The 20,732-nt window shown below is 41.3% G+C and overlaps 3 protein-coding genes across 7 annotated transcripts in view; 2 read left to right on the top strand and 1 right to left on the bottom strand.

Annotated features, from left to right (window-relative positions):
- The first annotated feature begins 1,085 nt into the window (after positions 1-1,085).
- On the top strand, positions 1,086-6,595 carry POLG2 (DNA polymerase gamma 2, accessory subunit). Its single transcript, XM_021537437.2, has 8 exons — positions 1,086-1,596; positions 1,991-2,138; positions 2,277-2,382; positions 2,758-2,931; positions 3,839-3,979; positions 4,808-4,888; positions 5,475-5,575; positions 6,396-6,595. Exons 1-8 carry the CDS (start codon positions 1,086-1,088, stop codon positions 6,559-6,561), a joined length of 1,428 nt encoding a protein of 475 aa, XP_021393112.1. The 3' UTR covers positions 6,562-6,595.
- A 1,835-nt stretch (positions 6,596-8,430) lies between these two features.
- MILR1 (mast cell immunoglobulin like receptor 1) lies at positions 8,431-12,329 on the bottom strand. Its single transcript, XM_031506401.2, has 7 exons — positions 12,252-12,329; positions 12,115-12,159; positions 11,007-11,294; positions 10,465-10,749; positions 9,840-9,953; positions 9,350-9,445; positions 8,431-8,513 (listed from the first exon to the last, which is right to left on the bottom strand). The coding sequence occupies exons 1-7, from the start codon at positions 12,292-12,294 to the stop codon at positions 8,431-8,433; spliced, it is 954 nt and encodes a 317-aa protein (XP_031362261.2). The 5' UTR covers positions 12,295-12,329.
- Positions 12,330-19,739: 7,410 nt separating this feature from the next.
- Positions 19,740-20,732, top strand: part of PECAM1 (platelet and endothelial cell adhesion molecule 1) — a 31,581-nt gene continuing 30,588 nt past the window's right edge. For all 5 annotated transcript variants that reach the window (XM_077787386.1, XM_021537468.3, XM_021537459.3 and 2 more), the window contains exons 1-2: positions 19,740-20,135; positions 20,280-20,306. In XM_077787386.1, the coding sequence (XP_077643512.1) occupies positions 20,102-20,135; positions 20,280-20,306 (61 nt within the window). In that variant the 5' untranslated portion in view covers positions 19,740-20,101. The remainder of the gene's footprint in view (positions 20,136-20,279; positions 20,307-20,732) is intronic.

Here is a 20,732-nt window from a genome sequence, read left to right as displayed (position 1 = left end):
ATTGAGTCCATGGCAAATCTGCCTTGGAACTAAAGTTGCCTGCAGTTGCGGTTCAGGCGGGAGTAGCAGCGCCTGCCGCTGACCCAGTGCCCTACTAAGCCGGCAGTCAGCGCCGGGCCCGGGGGAGGGGGCTGCGGGGATTATCCAGCCCGAGCCTTCGGTGCGTGCGGCTCGCGGAGCGGCTCCTGCCCAGCGCCGCCTCCTGCCCGCCGCCCGCCCGTGCTGCAGCGCGTGTGGAAATTTCCACTGCGCCGCCTGCGCGGGGAGCCGGGGCCGCGCCCGCGCGCTTGGCCGCGGCGCCGCGCTGCCGCCCCCGCAGCGCTCTGCCTGCCGCCTCTGTGTGCGGGGCGCGCTGCTCCCCCGCCGCGGCTCCAGAGCGCCTTTCCCCAGGAACGTCCCGTGCACCTGCAGCGTGCTGCGTGGCAGCGAGGGCAGTGCCTGCCCCTCGTCCCCCTCACAGTCCCCAGCGCTGGCCAGCTCTGGACTGTGCCACAGGGGCAGGTCCGTGTGACCCCGGCACGTGCGGCCTTGTTGCTCTCTGGAGAGCTCTGTAGACGGGTTTGGTTATAAAAGAGATATTGTTTATTCTGCGCCGGGCTCAAGGTTGATTCTGGGTTTCAAGCACACCAAGGGGTAAAAAGTTACACCTTTTTTACAGTAAAATGTATGATAACCCACCTATTTCATGCATATTCTCCACCTACCCAGTGTATGTTTATTTGTGTGCTGTAAGCTTACCCAATACTTGAAACGAGTTCCTTTATTAAGCAACTTCTATTGTAGAAGTTGCCTGACAGCATTAGTTATGTTTGCAAAAAGCGAGAAAATTCAGCTCCGAGACGTCAATTCCTTTAGCAGCAGTTATCTGGCTGCATCATTACGAAAGGTTAGAAGATCAGCCTGGGGACAGAAAACTCCCCTCGGACGGTCCCTGACCTTCGGCCCGCGGTGATTACACTGCGCATGCGCGACTGCCATACCGCCGCCACCGCCCCGCTTCCCGCGCGGGGCACTGCGCGTGCGCAATGGCTACCATGTCCTCCCCACACACTGCCTCCGCAGCCCCGCCGTGAGGGAGCGGCAAGATGGCGCTGGGCTCCCGCCAAGGCTGCCGCTGGTGCGGCCGCGCCGCACTGGGACAGCCGAGGCGGCGGCAAGACCCGGAGCGGGCGGAGCCGGCCGGGTGCTCGGCGCGGCCGTACTCAGAGGGCGGCGGTGCTGCCGAGGTGGCGGGCGGGGCGGAGCTGCTGGAGGTGTGCTGGCGGCGGCTCTTCCTACGGGGCGGCGCGGGGCCGGTGCCCTGGAGCGCCTACCTGAGCGGCCGCCACCCCGGCTTCGGGCCGCTGGGCGCCGCGCTGCGCGCCAACCTGGCGGCGCAGTGGTGGGACTCGGCGCTGCCCGTGCGGGAGCAGGTGTTCCCCGTGGACGCGCCGCTCCACGGCCCGCCCGGCGCTCTGCGGGGCGCGCAGGGGCTGCGGCTGCTGCACCCGGAGACGCTGCGCGAAGCCCTCCAGGGATGCGCGCAGAACCCTGGCGGCCCGGCCCTGGAAGATGTACTGGGGGCCGCGGGGCTGCTGCGGGAGAGCCTCCTGCCCGGTAGGTCCCGGGCGGCGCCGCTCAGCCTGCACCCTGCGCACGAGCTTCTTGCTGGGAGCGAAGCAGCTGCAATTAAGGGATTTTTCCAGCTGCGCTGGTGCGGTGGGAATGTTCCTTCTGTAGGCTGTGAATAGGTGTGCTTTTCAAGGACCTGACCAGCACATATGGACAGCGAATATACTCCCTGTAATTCGGGGAAAAGCGCATTAAAATTAATGTGTCCAGAGGAACCAGCCTGCTGAGCCCATGTCTGCAAAGCATCAGTGCTAGTAAAGATAGTGGGACTGCGTGTACAAACAACACATCTATAATGTGTGCTTCATTTGTTCTTGGTAGAGTTAAAATATTAGAAACTTTCCTGTGGCCACTAAAATCAGGGCTTTGTGTTTTGTAGGTGTTCTGGCGCAATATGTCAGCTGCTTAGAGCTGGTGAACAAAAGACTGCCCTGTGGCCTTGCTCAAATTGGAGTGTGCTTTCATTCTGTTCCAGAAAGTGAACATTCTGTTTCAGGAAATGAACAACACAACAAAAACCTTACAAGGTAGAGTAATAGAGGAGTTAATCCCTTATAATACCTAAACCAACTGTTTCATTTTTGGATTATTTTTGAATGCTGTTTCTTGCTTTTCCCCTGTTATTTCCCAAGGTGTTAACTTGCTGCCCTTGCTGTTGTTTAAAGAATAGGCGAGAGGACCACATCTCTGCTTGCCTGGTTTAGTTCTCCCAGAACTGCAGGACAGTGGCTTGATTACTGGCTACGCCAGAGGCTCCAGTGGTGGAGAAAGGTAACAGCAGAATATCCATGGGGAATCTTGGCCTGCTCTTTTTTTGTCTCAGTGGGGGAATAGTCACCCTGGTTGGTTTTATGGCCTCACATTGCTGGCCTGTTTTAGGTGCATTTCTTGTGGAAATTGAGAAGCTACTGAAGTTGATTACAAACCTGTTAACTAATTTATAACGTGACTTGCAGAAAGGCAAATGTTTTGTGTTTGTCAGTGATGTGAGATGAAAATGCCTTAAAACAACCAAGAGATTTGGGCTTTAACTTATACAAACCTTTTACTGAAAATCAGAGACTTCAGTTTGCATTTGCAGACTCGTTTTTTGTAGTTACTGTGGGATTTGCAGTAGCAATCACCTCTCATACCTCTTATTTTCAGTTTGCTGTAGGCCCGTCTAATTTCAGCAGCAGTGACTTTCAGGATGAAGAAGGCAGGAGAGGATTTAAGTTACATTATAGCTTTCCTTGGGGGACAGAAACAATAGAAACGCTGAAGAATCTTGGTGATACTGAACTGCTACAGCTGTATCCAGGAGAGAGATCTAAATTACTTGTAAGCTTTACTGTATTAAACATCTTTCCTGATAAAGATGGTAATGTGTGAGAGAAATGGATTCTTTGCTGATCCAGTTGCTTAGCACATGGGTGGCTTTTTATTCATTTGCTGCAAGAATAGTATGGTTGATACTCTGCACTCAGACCTTTATTTTCAAAGCTGACAAAGTAGTGTTTGGTACTTTTTTTTTTGCAAGGAATTCTTCAGAATTAGAAATGAGCCCTGTTGGCAAGACAGCTGTTGTCAGTGCCATAGCTTTTATCTGTATCTGTGAATAGATAGAAACACGAACTCAGACTTTGTTTTGCACTGTTCAGTTTCCATCAAAAAGAGCCTGTAGATGTGAGGAGTCTTCTTTCTTGCTGTAGCTTGTTCACTTTCACATATGTAGAAGTTTTTGTAGATTATTGGGTTATAAAAATGGCTTTATAGAAAAAGGAGGGATGGACTAGAGGGAAACCTCTCCACTGAATATGTTGAAGAGGGACAAACCTAATAAATGGCAATGTTTGGAGTTAGGTTGAACAGATAAAACCAAAGTAACGTTCTATTTGTAACTAGTAAATTGCAACTTTCTCCTTCTCACACAGTCCTGTCTTTCCTGCTTTTGCAGTTTATTTCTACAAAACTGGGTTACGTAGGAATTTCTCAGAATGTGGGGAGTCATGGTCACTTGGAAGTAATCTACAAACGTCCAAAAGAAAATGCAGAGTTTCAAGTGTATTTGCCATAGATTTAAATTTATGATCAAAGTGGCAGAGCAAGAAACGAATCCCATCTTGCCCTGACCTGCTTTTCCCACTGTTACAGCCTTACCTGGTTACAGATACACTAAGATTGCTGGTAATGTTTTAAATAAATGTCTATATTTTAAATGAAATAAGAGTGTTTTTTTTCTCTTCAGGGCCGAGATGGAAGGAAGAATGTCATCCCTCATGTTCTGTCTGTGAGCGGGAATCTGGACCGAGGAGTGTTAGCATATCTCTTTGATTCTCTACAGGTAGTTGAGAATCCATTAACAGCAAAGAAAAATTCTCAGAGAAAGGTAACTTCATGTAGAAAATGTCAGAAAATAAGTACAACCCCCCCCAGACATTGTGGTAAATTCAAGCATGGCACTGTCTCCTTTTCCCACGTGGCCATCCTGATCCCTTCCCAATGGGGACACACTCAACCCTTTCACTGGGAGTACCAGGCTGGCCCAGTGGCACAGCCCCTGTGGTCCCTATCACCCATATAAACAATTTTTCTCATTCTGAGGTCCCCTATTCCTGCTTTACCCTTCTCTCTGGTCAGTAGGTAGGATCTTGCCATACAAGTGACGGAATTAAGAGAAATTAGAATGTAGCTGCAGTTTGTGGGAAAGAGCAATTTGTCTTTTCCAGCAGCATTTGAAAGTGGCTGAGAAGAGTAGAGAAAATGGGTCACAGGTGGTAATGGGGCATCTCCCCAGGGACCATCATTCTCCCCACTTTTACCCTGTTTTCTAGAATTTGAGTGCTGGCTGTCAGTGCCTGTTATTGAGGCAGTTGTTTGGGCTTTAAGAACAGGCAGTAGACTGGATGGGAGCTGCCTGCTGGGCTGTCTCTCATCACCCTGACTCCATTCAAGGTGATGGAACTCTGCTAACAAGTCTTCATCTCTTTCTGGAGCTCAGCCAAAATAGAGTAATTTCTGCCATGTGAATGTAGGTGGTCTGTGTGCTCGTTACATAAAATACAGCTTGCTTCTAATTCAAGATTTTGTGCTGTAAGAAAATTTTTGTATGTTTAGAACCTTAATTTAATTTTTTACAAATTTCTATTTCCTAGTTCTGTTTAGAATTGCATGATAAATACATTCAGTAATATGATGGCTTTTGTAAATTTATTAGGTACTTAAGCTTCATCCTTGCTTGGCACCGCTTAAAGTGGCCCTGGATGTAGGAAAAGGTCCAACAACAGAGCTGAGGCAGGTATGCTGTAAGAGAGTATTTCAGTCTTGAGCATTGACTCTCCATGTAATCTGTTACAATTCAGACACTGTTTATATTGAGGAAAATCATGCTGCTGCTTTGACTCCTGGAGATTCCTGGTTGTACAGAGTTCATGGTGCTCCTACTCTTCAGCTTGTGGGTCACAGCCAAAAGAATTCACTGCAGACAGTTCCTTACGTGAACACAACTGCTTTTGGTACAATAGAGCTGATGCTTGTCCCATGCAAAATTAAGGAAAATGAATAACACAATCCCTCTCAGCTTCTTAATATTTCAGAATTATCTTAATGCATGAATCACATGTTCAGAAGGATTTTTTCTAAGTTTTCATTTAAGTCAGTCATGAAGTCCCTGTGGAAGGGAGGAAACTTACACTGGCATGTTTTTAAACAGAAGTGGAGACAGAACTGCCAGGCTGCTTTCTGATTTGAGATTATTTCAGCCAGCAAATAAACACCAGCTAGGAATGTTAGTACCACACTTGTTAAGAGCTTTAATGGTTTCTTTGTATTGAGTCTCAACCCTCAAAGTCTGTCTTTTAACTTCTGTTTTTAAATGAACACAGGTTTGTCAAGGATTGTTCAATGAACTGACAGAAAATGGAATTTCTGTATGGCCGGGTTATCTGGAAACTGTGCACGTGTCTCTGGAACAGCTTTATACAAAGTAAGGAGAAACAGTCTTTTGTAAATTAAGCTATGAAGGTCAAAGATTACTTTCTGTGAACTGCTGTAAATATTATTTTTTTCTCTAGGAAGTCACTGAGTACAGTTACTGCCTGAAGGTGTGGATCTTGAACTACAGACTTGGATTCAAGTAGTTTATTATGAAAACTATATATCAGCTAATTTTTAAAACTCATGTGAAAACCAAATTTCTCCAAATGAATTATAAACTTGCAGAACGGTTTCCCACCTTCACCCCTGATTTTGCATCTGGTGTGATTCTGTGTTTCATTCTTAAGCACTCTTTCAAACAACCCACTGTGTCTAGTCTTGAACTTGACAGTTCTTCCAAGTCTGGAACCACTGCCATTAGTGATGTGATGGAACTGTTTGTGGATATAAAAACAGCTATTCCATTTGGGGGTTTTGTTATGATTTGTTGATCAGGAATGGATTGGGGCATATGGCTCCTCATGTCAAAGCATCTTGAGCATAGTGATTAGTGGTTTTTCTGAGAGAAAATAAATGCAATTTCTTGTACATGTACAGTAAAATGAAGTCAGATAAATTCTGCTTGTAGAAAACTACTCTTTTAATAGGTTACTAAATAAGATTATTTTAATATACTAAAGTGTCTAAGTAATTTGAAGAACTGTAATCAGGAAAGCCTGGAATGGCAACAAGAAAACTGGAGGTGTCACACTGGACTTAGTGCAGTATAGCAAAACTAAATATATACAGTTGATGGTCATTTGTATGTAAGTTATCTGATTTTTTTCCATGCACCAAAAGCAGTAACAGGTGGGTTCTTCTCTCTGCAGGTATGATGAGATGAGTATTCCCTTCACGGTCTTGATAAGTGATGGCACTCTAGAGAGTGGAGTGGTCCAGCTGAGAAGCAGAGACACCACCATGAAGGAAATGATGCACATTTCCAGGCTGAAAGACTTTTTAACTAAGTATGTTGCATCAGCCAAAAATGTGTAAACTTAAACTTGTTGAATAAAAGGATTTTCTTAGACATCTTTGCCTGAGCTGGTTTCAGCGTTGTCATGGACTGAGTGGTTTCTCTGCAAACAGTTCTGCTGAAACTTCATAATGCACCTGTTTTCTGTCAAATCTGTGTCTTCCAGGTTACATTGGAAAAATGGAAGAGAAAAACTTGTCCCTTATTAGCAAGGCTAACCATATTCTTTATGGTTTATGTCTTTGGGTTTAATATCATACTGAAAGTGCTCCATCCTAATCTAAAAATTCAACTTTCATCTGTATTGCTGACACAGTTCTGATCTCCGCTGGAAAATGGTATTTTATATAAAAGATTTCCCAATCTTAAATATTTTAATAACATCAGTATCTTTGTACTGTTTGTAGGAATGTGTTTTAGTCACATGGCTTCAGTTCTTAAACATGTAAGCTACTTATCTTGCACTTGATAAACATAAAAAAAATCAGAAATATATTACCAAGAGTAACAGAGGAACAGATTTAAATATGTTTTTGACCAGTATTTTTTGTGGACAAAATATCTGTGTGTACAAAATGGTGGAAAAAGATCAATGTGTGATCATATTTTTCCTCAACCTAAGCACAGTGGTTAAAATCAGATACAGGAGTTTGCAGAGATACAGAACTGCGTGTTTCTGATATTGTCTAGATTTCCAGTGCCCGTACAGTTTGTTCAGTCCCTGTATAAAGTGCAGCAAGGCCCATGGCCTCTGATAGTCATCAGTGTCATGAAACACAAGAACTTGCCTTAAAATCTTCTTCTACTAACATGGTGCTCACTTAACTATAAATGAATTATTTGTGACAGCAATAATAAGTATAGAGTATGTATGCTAGATATAATCAATGTTAGCATAATGTGACTTACAGAACTCATGGAATTCTAAATAAGCTGGCTATGGAATGGTATTAAAACAACCCAGCAATATCTTAGAAATAGCCAGTAGCAGGATACAGAATTCATTTTGAAATCATCTGTCCCAAAATTAATTTTAGCAACCTCTCCCTACTCTGAGAGCTGAAGTATGTTGAACTAAGAAATTGCCATCCTTGCAGGTACGTAGAGGCCAAATACAGATCCTCTAGTGCCTAAGAGGGATGTTTTTTCTTTTTTCATTACACTAGACAAAAGCCTTTTGATTACCTTACATCTGCAAACAATCCAGTTTCTACTTTAGCAAAATTGTTAAATGGCCAAGAACTTAAATCTGTGTGAAAGCTTTACAAGTAATTCTAAGTTTTATATGTTTGTTTTTTCTCATAAGTTGAAATCCTTAGATACTATGGCTCAGAGATTTTGCTTCACAAGTGAGCTGTCTGTCTATAAACTGATTAGGCCAGGAAATTGGTATCTAAATATCATCTCTTTGTATGCAGCTTGCTGGAACTTAGCACATTTGAGGGCTGAAAAATTCTTTAAAAGTATGTGATTAAGTTAATCAGAAAAAGATATAATCATACCTGGTACTCAGTCTCTGATGAGGATCTTTGAATAGACTGTAGAACATGCTCTCTTCCCTGCTAAAAGCCAGAATATAACATAATTCATAATTGCTTTCTTGGTACAGATACACAGAAGAAGAATTAACATTACATCAGCAATGTGGTTACTAATAACATCTGCATGGTTTCATAGTGAGGCAGTTGAATTTGCCATAGGATGGCTTGTTGGGGTTTTTCTTCCTTCTTTCCCTCCCCTTCCTCAAAACAGTTTTAATATTATTTTAGTTTTTCCATAGTAACAAAGCAATTACTAAGCAATTTCTAAGCAATTTCAAGTATTTAAGCCCTGCCTCCACCCAGCAAAGTTTCCTCAAAACATATTTGTGTGCATCAGATATTCCAATATTACAGCCTGAGGTTTTCACCTTTTTCCTCTTCTCTTCTTATAATGGAGAAGTTCATGTATTCTTCTTCTGGTCTAAGAGGCTCTGGATTAAAAATGATGAACAGCAGTTAACTCAATTACAGACAACTTGAATTAGACTTTTTTTTCTGTAATTTTGAAACAAAGCAGTGAGATTCCATACTGAATAGAAATCATGGAGTATCCATGCGCCTTATCAGAACTCTTCTCACTGTCCTTGCAGACTGAGACCTGGCACAAGCAGCTGCACAGCACTGAGCTGACCCAGCAGGGCAGTGAGAGCTCTATCTACTGCATGAACAGGAAGGCAGGTTGGTTTGGAGACAGTTACTCCATTTGGATATTTAGAAATTGCAAACAATGTCTTTGCTATTTGTTTCTTTGGGGGGCAGTTCTTACTCCCCTTGAAAAGAGGCATTCACATTCAAGGCAAATACAGAAATGTGCAAGTTCAGGGCATTGTGGCTGTCAGGTCATGTCTTCTTTATTTTGTGTTTTCTGCAATTCAAGTACTAAAATTTCTTAACATAGGTTAGTTGCTTTGTTGTCACTTCATAATTTCAGTTTGAATAGACTTTGAATCTTGCCAGACTTAAGAAGGATTGAATAAATAACTAAAGTACTGAACAAATTTGAACAGAATGCAGGAGCTATGCAAGTTTTATTTTGCTGCAGCTTCATATAGCTCACTGTTGTCTGTTAGTAAATGGCCATTGCACCCTCATTTATTAAGACCTCTGTTCGTTTAACCAGCTGCAATTTTAGCTGCATGGCTGTCAGATGATGGCAGCCATGGATTCTGAGGGATTTCAAATAATGCTTCTGCCAAGAGGGTCAGTAGGTGTCCCCTTCCAGTACCTGAAGAAACATTCCTGACTGCAGGGGCTGACAGGAACTTACCAATCTCTGAGTATATGACTTCATTTTCAGTATATGACTCCTCTGCATTCACGGTTGAAGTAAGGTCAATTGAGGGCCTGGTAGACTTAAATTTTTCTGCAAATTGTAAAAGAAAAATGTGTTGTGTATATATATTTCTTAGAAATAAACAGTTTCAATGTATTTTTTAATATTTTGAGATCTCAGGTAATGTAATTTTCACAATCAAAATTATTCTTTAACCAAGGGCATTTTAATAATTTCCAGTGTTTTTGTGCATTACATTAGTTGTTGCTTTGCCTCCCCCACCCCAGATCTTTAATCTAAAACACAGCTCAGAGATTTGGCCTTGTCAAAGTCTTGTTGAGCTGCTGGTGCTGCTTCAGAGGAGATTCAGCACCATGATAAAATACCAGGAGCTACTCTACTGAAAACGTGATGTTTACACACTGAAATATATTGACAATATAAATGACCTTTGGAATAAGAAACAGATATTCAAATAACTCACTTGCTTTATACAAAGGAATTATGAAAAATGGAATTGCCAGAGCAAGTCCTATTATAAGTAGTAGCAGGATCAGCCCAAGAGAAATTATCAGGGGCTGAGAATGGCTTCTCTCTTCTGCCAAAAAGAAGGAAAAAAAAAAAGGTTTTATGCAATCAAGTGTTGTTTCATATTTTAAGTATTTTTTGTAAATTGAAATCAAGACTTTAAATTTAAATTTCTTTCAGCTTTTAGATTAACTGGGGTTAATGTTACTGTACATGAGAGTCCCAAGGGCTCTGTGCCCAGCAGAAGGAAAGCAGTTTGCTGGTGCCAGTTAAGCTCTTTCATGGGACCAGGGGGAAGAATGAAACCAGACTCTCTGCAAGGTGGACCAGGGGTCTCTTGCAAAAGTGAGTCTTTTACAGACATTTTCCATGGTCACTTCAACTTCTAGTGCAATCTAGGATGCATGGAATTCTGTGGTTTTGCATTAATTTTTAAACCTCAAATTTTTAATTTAAGAAATTGTATTTTGAATATCACATTGCAGGATCAAAATATTTGGCTAAAAACTTGCATAGTTACAACATTCTGAATTTTGTGTGATCCCAGTTTGCCAACAGTAGTAACCTTTTTTCATTCATACCTGCTAATGTAAAGTTGAAACTGTTGCTGTATTTTGTATTATTGGGAAAACTGTTATTTGCTTTGCATTTGTAGGTTCCAAAGTCACTAAGGGAATTGATAAATAGAAAAATCACAGCTGCTTCCCTCTTCTGCATTGTCTTTTGGGGAGAAATGTTTTGTGTTCCTTTGAAGAATAAATACGTGATGGGAAGGGTTCCGTTCTCTGAGAAACAGGACAGGGTCACATTCTGGCCTTTCTTTGCCCGAGAGGTTGGTGAGCTCAGCACTGGTTTGGAAATTGGCTCTGTAGAAAGAAAACTGAAAAGTCTGAATCACAGAACACAGGACAAGCTCTAGGCAAGACTAGGAGAGATGTGACAACACTGGCAAAAGAGCTGGCATGGAGGATGGAGGGGTTGTGAGCCCGGGTGGGAGAGCACTGCCAGCTCCTGAGGTAAGAACAGTAAGAACAGCAGAAAGGTTCAGCTCCTCAGTCAAGGAAGAAAATGGCTGTGTGCCTCTGCAATAGCCAGTGCTGGGAAGGTGGGCAGCAAGACGTACCTAAGAGGGTGAAGTTGAGGCTGTTGCTGTATTTTCCACCACTGGAGTTGTTATACTCAGCTTTGCACTTGTATTCCCCAACATCACTGGCAGAGCTGATGGTCAGGGTGAACAGTGCAGGGCTCAAGTCTGACCTGTTTAAAGCAGATACCTGCTGGTTGTGCTTGAACAGTGCATATCTAACAGGTGGAGATCCAGGCTCAGAGAGGCAGGAGAGGGTAACATTCTGCTTCATCACCACATTCAAAGTCCCCTGAACCAATACAAGCTTGGGATTGGACACCATCTCTGGAAAGAAAAAACTTCTGAGTTGACTCCACCTATGACCCAAGAAAGCCCCAGATTTTTCCCAAAATACGTTGACAACCAAGCTATGCTTATTTATGTTGAAATGGGCCATTATACTTTTTCCACCTCTGATAGCTGGCAGCTCAATTACTTTTCAAAACCAGAATGCAGCTTCACACATGATGAAAAGTGCCTTTATTTGTGCAAGAGGCACAGCCACAAAAAGTCCACTGATGTGTTCAGATGAGCCATCAACAATAACTTTGAACTACAGCAGCAGTTAAAATAATAGAAGTATAAAAGATTAACTCAAATATTGTGGAGTAATAATTGTAGGAGAAAGTAACCTTATATATTAGTTGAGAGGTCGCATGTGAACCTGAAAGCAAAAGTAGTATTTTATTTGTGGCTGTCTATTAACACACAAAACTAACCTTGTGTAAGTAGATTGAACATATGAATAATAGCAGTAAGGGCCTTGATTATCTCTCAAATTTGTTTCCTTTCATGATCTTATACAAATGAATTTGCAATAAAATCCTGTCTTTCCATAGGAAATGATACTGAACTAGTAATGTCTAAAATAAATTACAACATTTCCGTGGGGGAAAAAGTGTTGTAACAAGTTAAAGCAATTTTGACTTTATATACAGGTCAGCAAAGAGATAGTTAACTTTGTATAGAAACTTTTAAACTGACTCACTGCACAGAGAGGCAAAAGATTTAATTTGGCATGAAACGTTTAGACATTTTTAAATTCCTCCCCATTTGGCTAACAGTCAATCTCAGCACATACCTCAGAATCAAGAAGAGAACCTACCTTTTGCATTTGGAGTAGTTTTCTGTATCTGCTGAGACATTTGAGCTAAGAGAAGAAAAAGAAAATCTTTCAGATAAGAAACAATGGTTCTGCTTTAGAAAGATTTGTAGTATGAAGGAAACATGTCCTTAGCTTACAGTAGGAAAACAGCAGAATTGCAAGAAAAAGCATTTTCTGCATTCTGGGCAAGAGCTGGTGGAGTTACATGGCGGAGATATTTCTTCTGAAGGCGATGGAGGAGTGGCTCTAGGATTTGAGGAAGTTCTAAATATGGAAACTGCGCTAATCAGTGCTAATCTTTATTCATGTTTCTGTGGAGAATTTTGTCATATTTCACATACATTCAGCTTATGGCAGGGAGAGGAGCAGGAGGTGGGGAGCAGCAGTTTGGGACACAGGTGGATGTTGTGAGCAGCAGTTTGGGACACAGGTGGATGTTGTGAGCAGCAGTTTGGGACACAGGTGGATGTTGTGTCCAGCTGTCCTGAGACATGGCTGATGTGAGCAGCAGTTTCTCCTGTGGGTTGTGTGGTAGAGCCATCCTGCCCTGCAGTTCAGAACCAGGGAGTCACTGAAGGTGGAAAAGGCCTGTAAGAGCATTGAGTTTCAACTATTCCCCCAGCACTGTCAGGTCAACCACTAAACCCTGTCCCCAAGTGCCACATCTGCATGTGTTTAAATCCCTCCAGGTGATTCCACCACTTCCCAGGGCAACCTGTGCCAATGTCTAACCTTTTCCATGAAGAAATTTTTCATAATATCCAATCTAAACGGCCTCCAGTGCACCTTGAGGCTGATTTCTCTTGTCCTATCACTTGTTGCTTGGTAGGAAAGACCAGCCCCCACCTTCCTCCTTTTGAGTAGATTTTCCAGCACTGTTCTGGGAACAGTGTTCTGTTCTGTTTTGATCCATATCAAAGAGACACATATTTGCTAGAGATAGGGCAAGTGATATTATAGCTGAGACTAAGGAAGTATGTGGCACTGAGTGTGTTTGTAGCAGCAATATAATTAAAAAAAAAACAGTCTAAAAAAGTCTAAAATCTATAGAAGTTTTAAGATGCTAATAAGTATTTATAGCTAGCCAGCTTGTTAAGAAAATATTTTAGTTGAGCTTCAAATATTAAGCTATAATGAAGTGAGATCTTGTATTAGAAGGTACAGATCTCATAAAGAATTTGAGTTCAACACTACTGCATAAACAAACCTGATGACTAATATGATTAAATAATCAGTAATACAAAGCTACATAATGACAGGCTTGGCAAACAGATGTTTTTTCCTCTGGGTGAAGCAAATCGAGTCAGCTATGCACGGGCAATGCCTTCTGCAGGACTCCAGGCCCTGTTGTACAATTGCTTACACAAAAAATTACTTAATAGCAATCCTTGTCTTATTTCTTATTTCTTTCTTTCCACTTACTGAAGGCAACAAAACAAGCTCTGCAGCCCTTCCCTGGGTCATGCAGAATCACTCTCCAATCCTGGGATGTTGCAGCATTGCAAAATTTCCTCACAGAACGTTGTGTACACTTCCTTCCTCCTCATTTTTTAAATTTTGGTGGAGGTTTACTTGTTTGGGTTTGTTTTCTTTTTAAATTTCTTTTTAGACAGTCTCCTCTCAGAAATGTTTCTGATGTGGAAACGCTGTCAACAAACCACAAGAGCAGAACATCTTTTCCCAGCTGTCAGGAAGCACGTGTGAAAGTGCAGCTGTGGCAGGGAGGATGGGGCTGTTTGTGCATTTTGCTGTTGTGGGAGCCTGCTCTTGTCAGAAACCTTCACAAACAGCCCTCAGGAGCCCTGGCTGCTGGTGCCCACCTGCAACCCAATGCTTTTTCTAAGAAGCTGTGTGGGTAAAGGGGAATAGTTACAAAGCAAAGGAGCTGTGAATTTAGCCATACCTTCTAAAAAATAAAAGTTTAGGTCTCACCAGAATCTCTCCTATACAGCAGCTTTCATGGTGTGCAGGCTCCCTCAGGATGCTCAGCCTGAGTGTCCAGGGAAGACAAGTGCTGGTCCAAGCCTCTGGCTTCCGTTTGGAAGTGAGAAATTTTCTTCCATCTGGATTGTTTTCAGGCAGAGCTGGATATTGCCTTTGGACTAAGAGGATGTTGGTTTTTTCAGCATGTGTACAGAGTTTTATAGCAGCAGTAAGGTACTGTGTGAGCTTGGAGTTCCCTTTTTATTAGATTTGCAAATTTCCTGCCTGGAATTAATGTGGTTGTACATGTAAAGAGAACTGGATAAATTTGACAAAGATTATTGAGCATCAGAACATGGCAGAACAGAACAGAAGTCATCCAACCAAAACAAGTAAGTTAAAACAGAAAGGGAAATATGTATCACTTGTTGCTGTGACAATATTCCGCCTCAAGTGAGCAGGTGGAAGGCAATAAGCCAAACTGTGCTCTCATTCACAAGGTCAGTTCTTTAACTTGAGGATGAAAATGCTGGGATAGTGTTCTGTAGTAAGGCTGTGATGGCATCACATTGTGTCTGTTGTGTCACAGGCTTCCAAGAAATGTGTGTGTCTCAGCAAAATTATAAGAATTATTATATATTGTTATTCCCAGTCCCAGTTTCTCATCCTGAGAGGTCCTGCATTTTGGAGGAGCATCTGCTGCAGTGGTTGTCTGCAGAAGGTTTGCCAGAAATCACATGAACTGACAATTATGTCTGGTGATGAATTAAATCAAGGCTTCTGTTTTGTCTGCAAAAAGGTTTTACTTATATAGGCAGGTTACTCAATACTAGATTTTCACATTCCTACTCAAAAAGGCTGTGGGGGCAAGTCTGCTGTTTATTTCAAACATGGTGCTTGATTATGAAAGAATTGTTTTTCTGGAGGACAAATAAGAAGAAGAGGAAAGGATCTCTCTTCTATGCATATTTAAGGTAACTTTAAATTTCTTCTGTTACGAATGAGAATTTTGACATAGTGAATGCTTTTCAATTGATTGCAGATTGCAAAGAACATGTCAGCAGGTGAAAGGAACTTTTGGGTACCCAATTTAATAAACCTAGCAGCTCCTAAATCCTCCAAAGATTAAATATTTTTAAATGGCATGTCTGTCCTCCAAATCATCTCCCAATAATAGAAAAAAGAAAAAATGAAATACTGAAAACTGGGATTACTAATGCATTTCTCTTGGGATAAATTCAAACATCACTGCATGAAAAGTGTTCCAGACAAATGTTTTCAGGAATTGCTGTAAGAGTGCAGAATAGAGTGCTCTGTTAGCTTAATCACTCAGTTTACTGAGTAATTTTAACATTTTTTTGGTTCCTAACTCTGATGAAAGTTAAACTTCCCCCCTGCCTCCCCCAATACTTACCTTATTTAATGAAAAAACTTTTTAAAAAAGAACACATATTCCAGGATAGATAATAGATTATATCTATAGAAAATAGATTATATCTATTTTGCAGCCTTTTTCAAGCCTCTCTTGGTGTACTCTGAGGTGTATCTGAGGAGTATCTGCCCCACTGTGCAGTCATAAATCAGTTTTATGAGCAGCAGCAATGGCTGGCTGTGTGTGGGCACCTGCAGCAGATCAGGAGTAAATCAATTCTGCCTCTTAGTTTGCACAGCCTGCTGAAAGATTTTCTGTCAACTTGGATCAGCTCGTTGAGTCACTACGAACTGAATTTTACTAATGAAACTGATGTGGAATAATGCTTGTGGAATCATCAAGCAGTATTAAAATAATGGTAAGAGAAGGAAAAATATTTCCAGGATTAATTCCCTCTGCAGCCAGAAGTTACTGACCTCTTCTCTGTCACTGCTGATACTCTGATGGATATTGCTGCAGAGCTTGAGGCTGTTTTCCAGCTCCATCTGGAAATGCTGGATGTTAAACAAATCCTGGTCCATTGCCAGTAAAGGGCACGTGTGACAGTGACAGGGTGTGATGTGTTTTTCTGAACTGAGGAACTTGTTCATCCAGTAGTGGACAGCAGCTAAAAATGTCCTTGAGGAGCTGAATCAGTCACACACTACTGGCACAGAGAAAGTTCCAGGTGTTCCCACAGACCATGATCATTGTAATCATCAGTTAATTTCACATCTCTGAAAGAAGGAATTTCTCTTATTTGTCTGAAAGAATGTCTAAGGTACGTGGAAATGTGTGTAGTGTGAAATACAAATCAAGATAGATTTCTAGTGCTCTTTCCAATGTTGCACTGTATCAGTGAGGAAGCATAAAACCAAATAGTAATAATTAGCTCCTGTTGTATTAAAAGTAGAAGTTTCAGGGTAAAAGCCTCAGTGATATTCTGTCATTATCAACCTTCTGGTTCCTTTAATTAATTTAATTAAACCTACAGGTTTAATTTATGTTGCTATTTGGAGGAGGTGTTGGATATCAAACAATTGTGAAAGGGGGCAATGAGGGAAGCCCAGTGTGCTTCACTGTCTTGCTCATCTCCCAGCAGATGGTGCCATTGTGAAATGTAATTTATACCCAGACCAACTGGGCAATACAGAGTTTCTGTAAATTGTAGATTGTGGAACTTCCAGACTTCTCAAAAAAAGGCAATATTAATTTCTTTAATGTTCTTGTAGGCATTCATGGAGAAAAATTTTTATTCTTCTCTAGGGAGGTATAAAGACATGCTTTTAAAACAAAAATAACTGATGCAAATGTCCCACTTTAAAGAGAAGATAATATGTGTAGAAAGAATTTGTTTCATTCCCAGCTCACCAGGGATTTGTCTAGACTTGTGAAAACAGCAATGTTGTTGTAGTTCTATTATCTGTGAGTATACTGAAACAGGAATTGGTAAGTAAGCAAAACAGTTCACAGCTGTAAGGAATCAAAGCAGTTGCACCATTATATGTGTCAGGATTTGAGGGATTAAAAATCAGAGCTGTTCTTGATTTAATTACTGGAAAACTAGTGTTGACTTCAGTGTAGATAGGCATTGATTTCTAAATTTTTAAAATAAAATTTAGAAAAATCCTAAACATTTGTAGATACACCTCTATAGCAGTGAACTGTATTTAAAATCAGTGAACCTACAGATGAAATTATGTGGAACCTCCATGATCAATGACAAGATTTCTGAGCCAAAAAATGTTTAAACAAATCAGTCAGAACTGGAAGGCGACACACACGAAGCCTTCATCTTTTCTGAAGAAAGTGAAAATGCCATCAGGAATGGGCATTTGAGACCAGGGGACCAAGTCTGGGGGCCCCAGAATTTTGGCTGCAATTGGTGTGTGGGATGTGAGGTGTCCGTGCTGGAGGCTGGCACCACAGCTGCTCTCTGCTGCGAGCACCTGGAAGCAAACAGCTGCAGTGTGCTGGGAACTCTGAGCTCCCTTTCCTGTCATAAGGGACTGGTTAAAAACACTCTATTTGCAGAGGGAAAAAATTTGAAAATCTCATTCAGCGTTTTTCCTTTAGTTAGGGAAATAGGCTTTGCCTCTCATTTCAGCAAAGCTCTGTTCACTTGCCAGAGCTGGTGGCTCTTAGGAAATGTCACACGTGAGCAAGTAGCAGAGGATCCAGCCAGTAGAAACAGAGATTGTGAATTCCCAGATGTGGTTTAATGTGTAAGGGTCCAATTCATTGGCAGTAGATTAAATGTGATGATTCCCATGGGTTGTAAAGGGCATTTAGTCAGATTATAATGGCTATTCTGGTTGCTTCAGAAGGTGTGTTGCATTTCTGAAGTCAATCCTGCTTTTCCCACAGATGTAATAGGGATTTAATAGATTGAATAGTTTTTAATATGATGTGAATTAGGATAAATTTGATCTTATGTAATTCAGAAGTATGTATCTTGAGAGATGGCATTAAAATGGCTGTTAGGAAAATATGCATTTGTGTTACTGGCACAGATACTTTAAATTTACATCCTTTAGGTCAATATGGTTTCCAGTTTAAGCATGTAAGATGGTATCATAATGTTCTTGTGTGTTTAAAATGTTTTTCTCTCAAATTTCATGTTATTTTGGCTTAAATTCCTGCAGTAGAATTTAATTCTTGGGTTTTGGTCAATGGCAGCTTGATTTTCCTCTCCAAGATGTGTTGAGGCTTGTCAGGAATATGACAGTTTAAAAAGCCTGTAGAATCTTGTGAAATGGACTTAATTTGGGAGTGATATCTGGCAACAGCCTCCAGTTTTGGCACCATTAAACCTTAATCCTGAGCTATTTCATCCTAAAGCTGGCCTTTCCACTTGAACCTGGCTCTGACCTGAGCCCTGCTGGTCCACTCTGAAGGATATTGGCCCACCCTCACCCTCCTTCCCCCACTGGGGCTCAGAGGAATGTTTGTCCCCCGTGGGAAAGACTGATGTGATTTTGCTGAGCTTTTTGTGTCCTGTTGAATTCTTCTACGGGGAAAGAGGGAAGGGGAAAATCTCCTTCCTTCCTATTTTTTTGTTACCAGTAGCAAAAGTTGATTTACCTTTGTTCTCCACCTGCCATGTGTCCTACTCCTTTCCTTTACCTGTCTCTGGGGACCATGGTTTGACAGCTGGCCAAGCCACCAGGTCTTTTGTTGGGGGTTGTTTCAAACAGCCTGGACTGAGCAGGACAAACACCATTGCTAGTTACCAGCTTAGTCTTAATTGCTGTGACTATTGTGCCATTCTGTAAAACAGCCTGAGAGGCCTCGTTCATCCAGCCATTACATTGTTAAATAGATGAGTGTTTTTCTTCTGTTTCCTTTTGGAAAATTCCACGCTGATGTGGATGTAGACTTACAGTTTTAAAATAGTGGTTTGAGGGGAAAACTACAGCTTTCATTCACCCCAGGAGGAAAGAAAGTGATTTCATGTGAACAGTGAAGCTTATGAGAACTATCTGTCTCATTTATAGACTTCTGTGAATGTATTTTGCATTGTTTTTTGCAGTGTTTTAACAAGTCTGGAAAATGTTGCTGGATTTTAAGGAAAGCATTGGCTCTGGCCACAGGGGAAAGAACAAAGAGCTGAGCACTCAGTTTTCAAGAATAACTAAATCACAGCTTGGGGAGTTCTGGGTCACACATCTTGAGAACCTTTCCGAAGGGCTTTGTTTTAACTCACTTTGTCTGGCCTGTAGGCTTCAGTCAGTATCAGGGCTGGAGGGAATGGCTTAAGTGTGACTTAAAAGTAGGCTGATATGCTGAGAGGAATATCCTGGACAACAGAGAAGTTCTCTGTTTCAAATTGTGCCAGTGCTGCTGCAGATTTCTGCTGAGAATTGCAACTCCATCTGATTCTTTCCTGAGGGGTTTAAGGCTTGTGATTGTGTGTCCTTTGCGCTGTCCTAACTGCATAAAATAAAATCTGGTGCAGATCCATGTTTTTGATGTATTATATTAGTATGAGAGATCCACCTGTCAATATTCTAGTCTCACACAACAGTACCTCTGCTTTTTGAGATAATTTGAATTTATTGTGTAACCTACAGTAAAGCTGTTCTTTGCCACAGCAAAAATGGAAGACCTAGAAATGGAGGTAAAGGGCGAAAACAAGTTATTATTTACATCTATTCTCTGAAAGAGTCTTCTGTTAGGATGGAGGGAAGTATTTGCTTAAGTATCTGCTGAGGTCAAGTAGCAAAGGTAATTTGTGTTCCTAAATGGTTAATCATGACTTTAAAATACCCATATTGACAGGAACTGCAGGATAATGTCATTGGAACTTCTTGTTTTTTTAATACACCTTAAGAAATTAAACAAAGCAAATGCATTTGGTAGCGCCCTCAGGAAAAGTCCAGTCACTTCCTGATCAGTAATCTGCCTGGGAGCAGCAGATACATTCTCATTGTTTGCCATTTCCAGTTTCCAGTAATGGGAACGATTACTTGATCCAGCCAGTTTCTGCTGAAGATCTGGGAAAACGTACAAATTTTAATGGCAAATTTTAATCTGTTTCCATAAAACAGCAAGGGAAAAAAGCATAACGTGGTTTTGGTACCTGGAGGCATCACCTCCGATAATGAATATTGTTTTATTTTGGAATTAAAGTGTCTGTCCCCTAGGAACGAGATGTATCTTGCTTTTCTGGTGATTTTCTTGCAGTGTAAGTTTGATAAGTAAATCTCTGGGTGGGTACATGTGTTTCTGGTTTGTGTGGCGTTGGTTGAAACTTTTTACAGTTTTGCATTACTGTTTCTCAATCTGTAAGCTTTGAAAACAACATTTCTTCTCTTTTTTTTTTTTCCAGGTTCAGAACTTTATGCTCAGGAGAAAGGTAAGGAATGGTATATTTTTGTTGTTCTGTTGGGGTAGTCTGTGTAGAAATTAAATATAACTGATTTAACTAATTCCTTGGTTGGTATGCATCTGTAACAGAGTTTATTTGGATTTGCTGTACAATAGCTCAGTATGAAATTTGGCCATATGATAAAAAAAAAAAAAGGGCTTACTTGGTGGTGTTTCTTGGTAGTGTTTAAATCAGAGATGGGCTACTTATACCTTAATAATGGTTTTGGTGAAATCTTTCCTAGACTAATTTGCTTTACTAAGCCGCAAAAGAGGTGGGAGAGAAAATTAGCATTTTGTTTTGATGTGTAAAAATCCCTCTCATGCCCACAAGAAAGGACGAAGGATAAAATTATAGAATATAAATTAAGGGCACTATCTCTTGGTCTTGCAAAAGAATTGATCATGTCTAAGC

Source organism: Lonchura striata, chromosome 19 (genome assembly GCF_046129695.1).
Source record: "Lonchura striata isolate bLonStr1 chromosome 19, bLonStr1.mat, whole genome shotgun sequence".
In the NCBI taxonomy this organism is placed as follows: Eukaryota; Metazoa; Chordata; class Aves; order Passeriformes; family Estrildidae; genus Lonchura; species Lonchura striata.
Note: the sequence above shows the minus strand (reverse complement) of the source record. Positions and strands in the feature narration are given on the sequence as shown.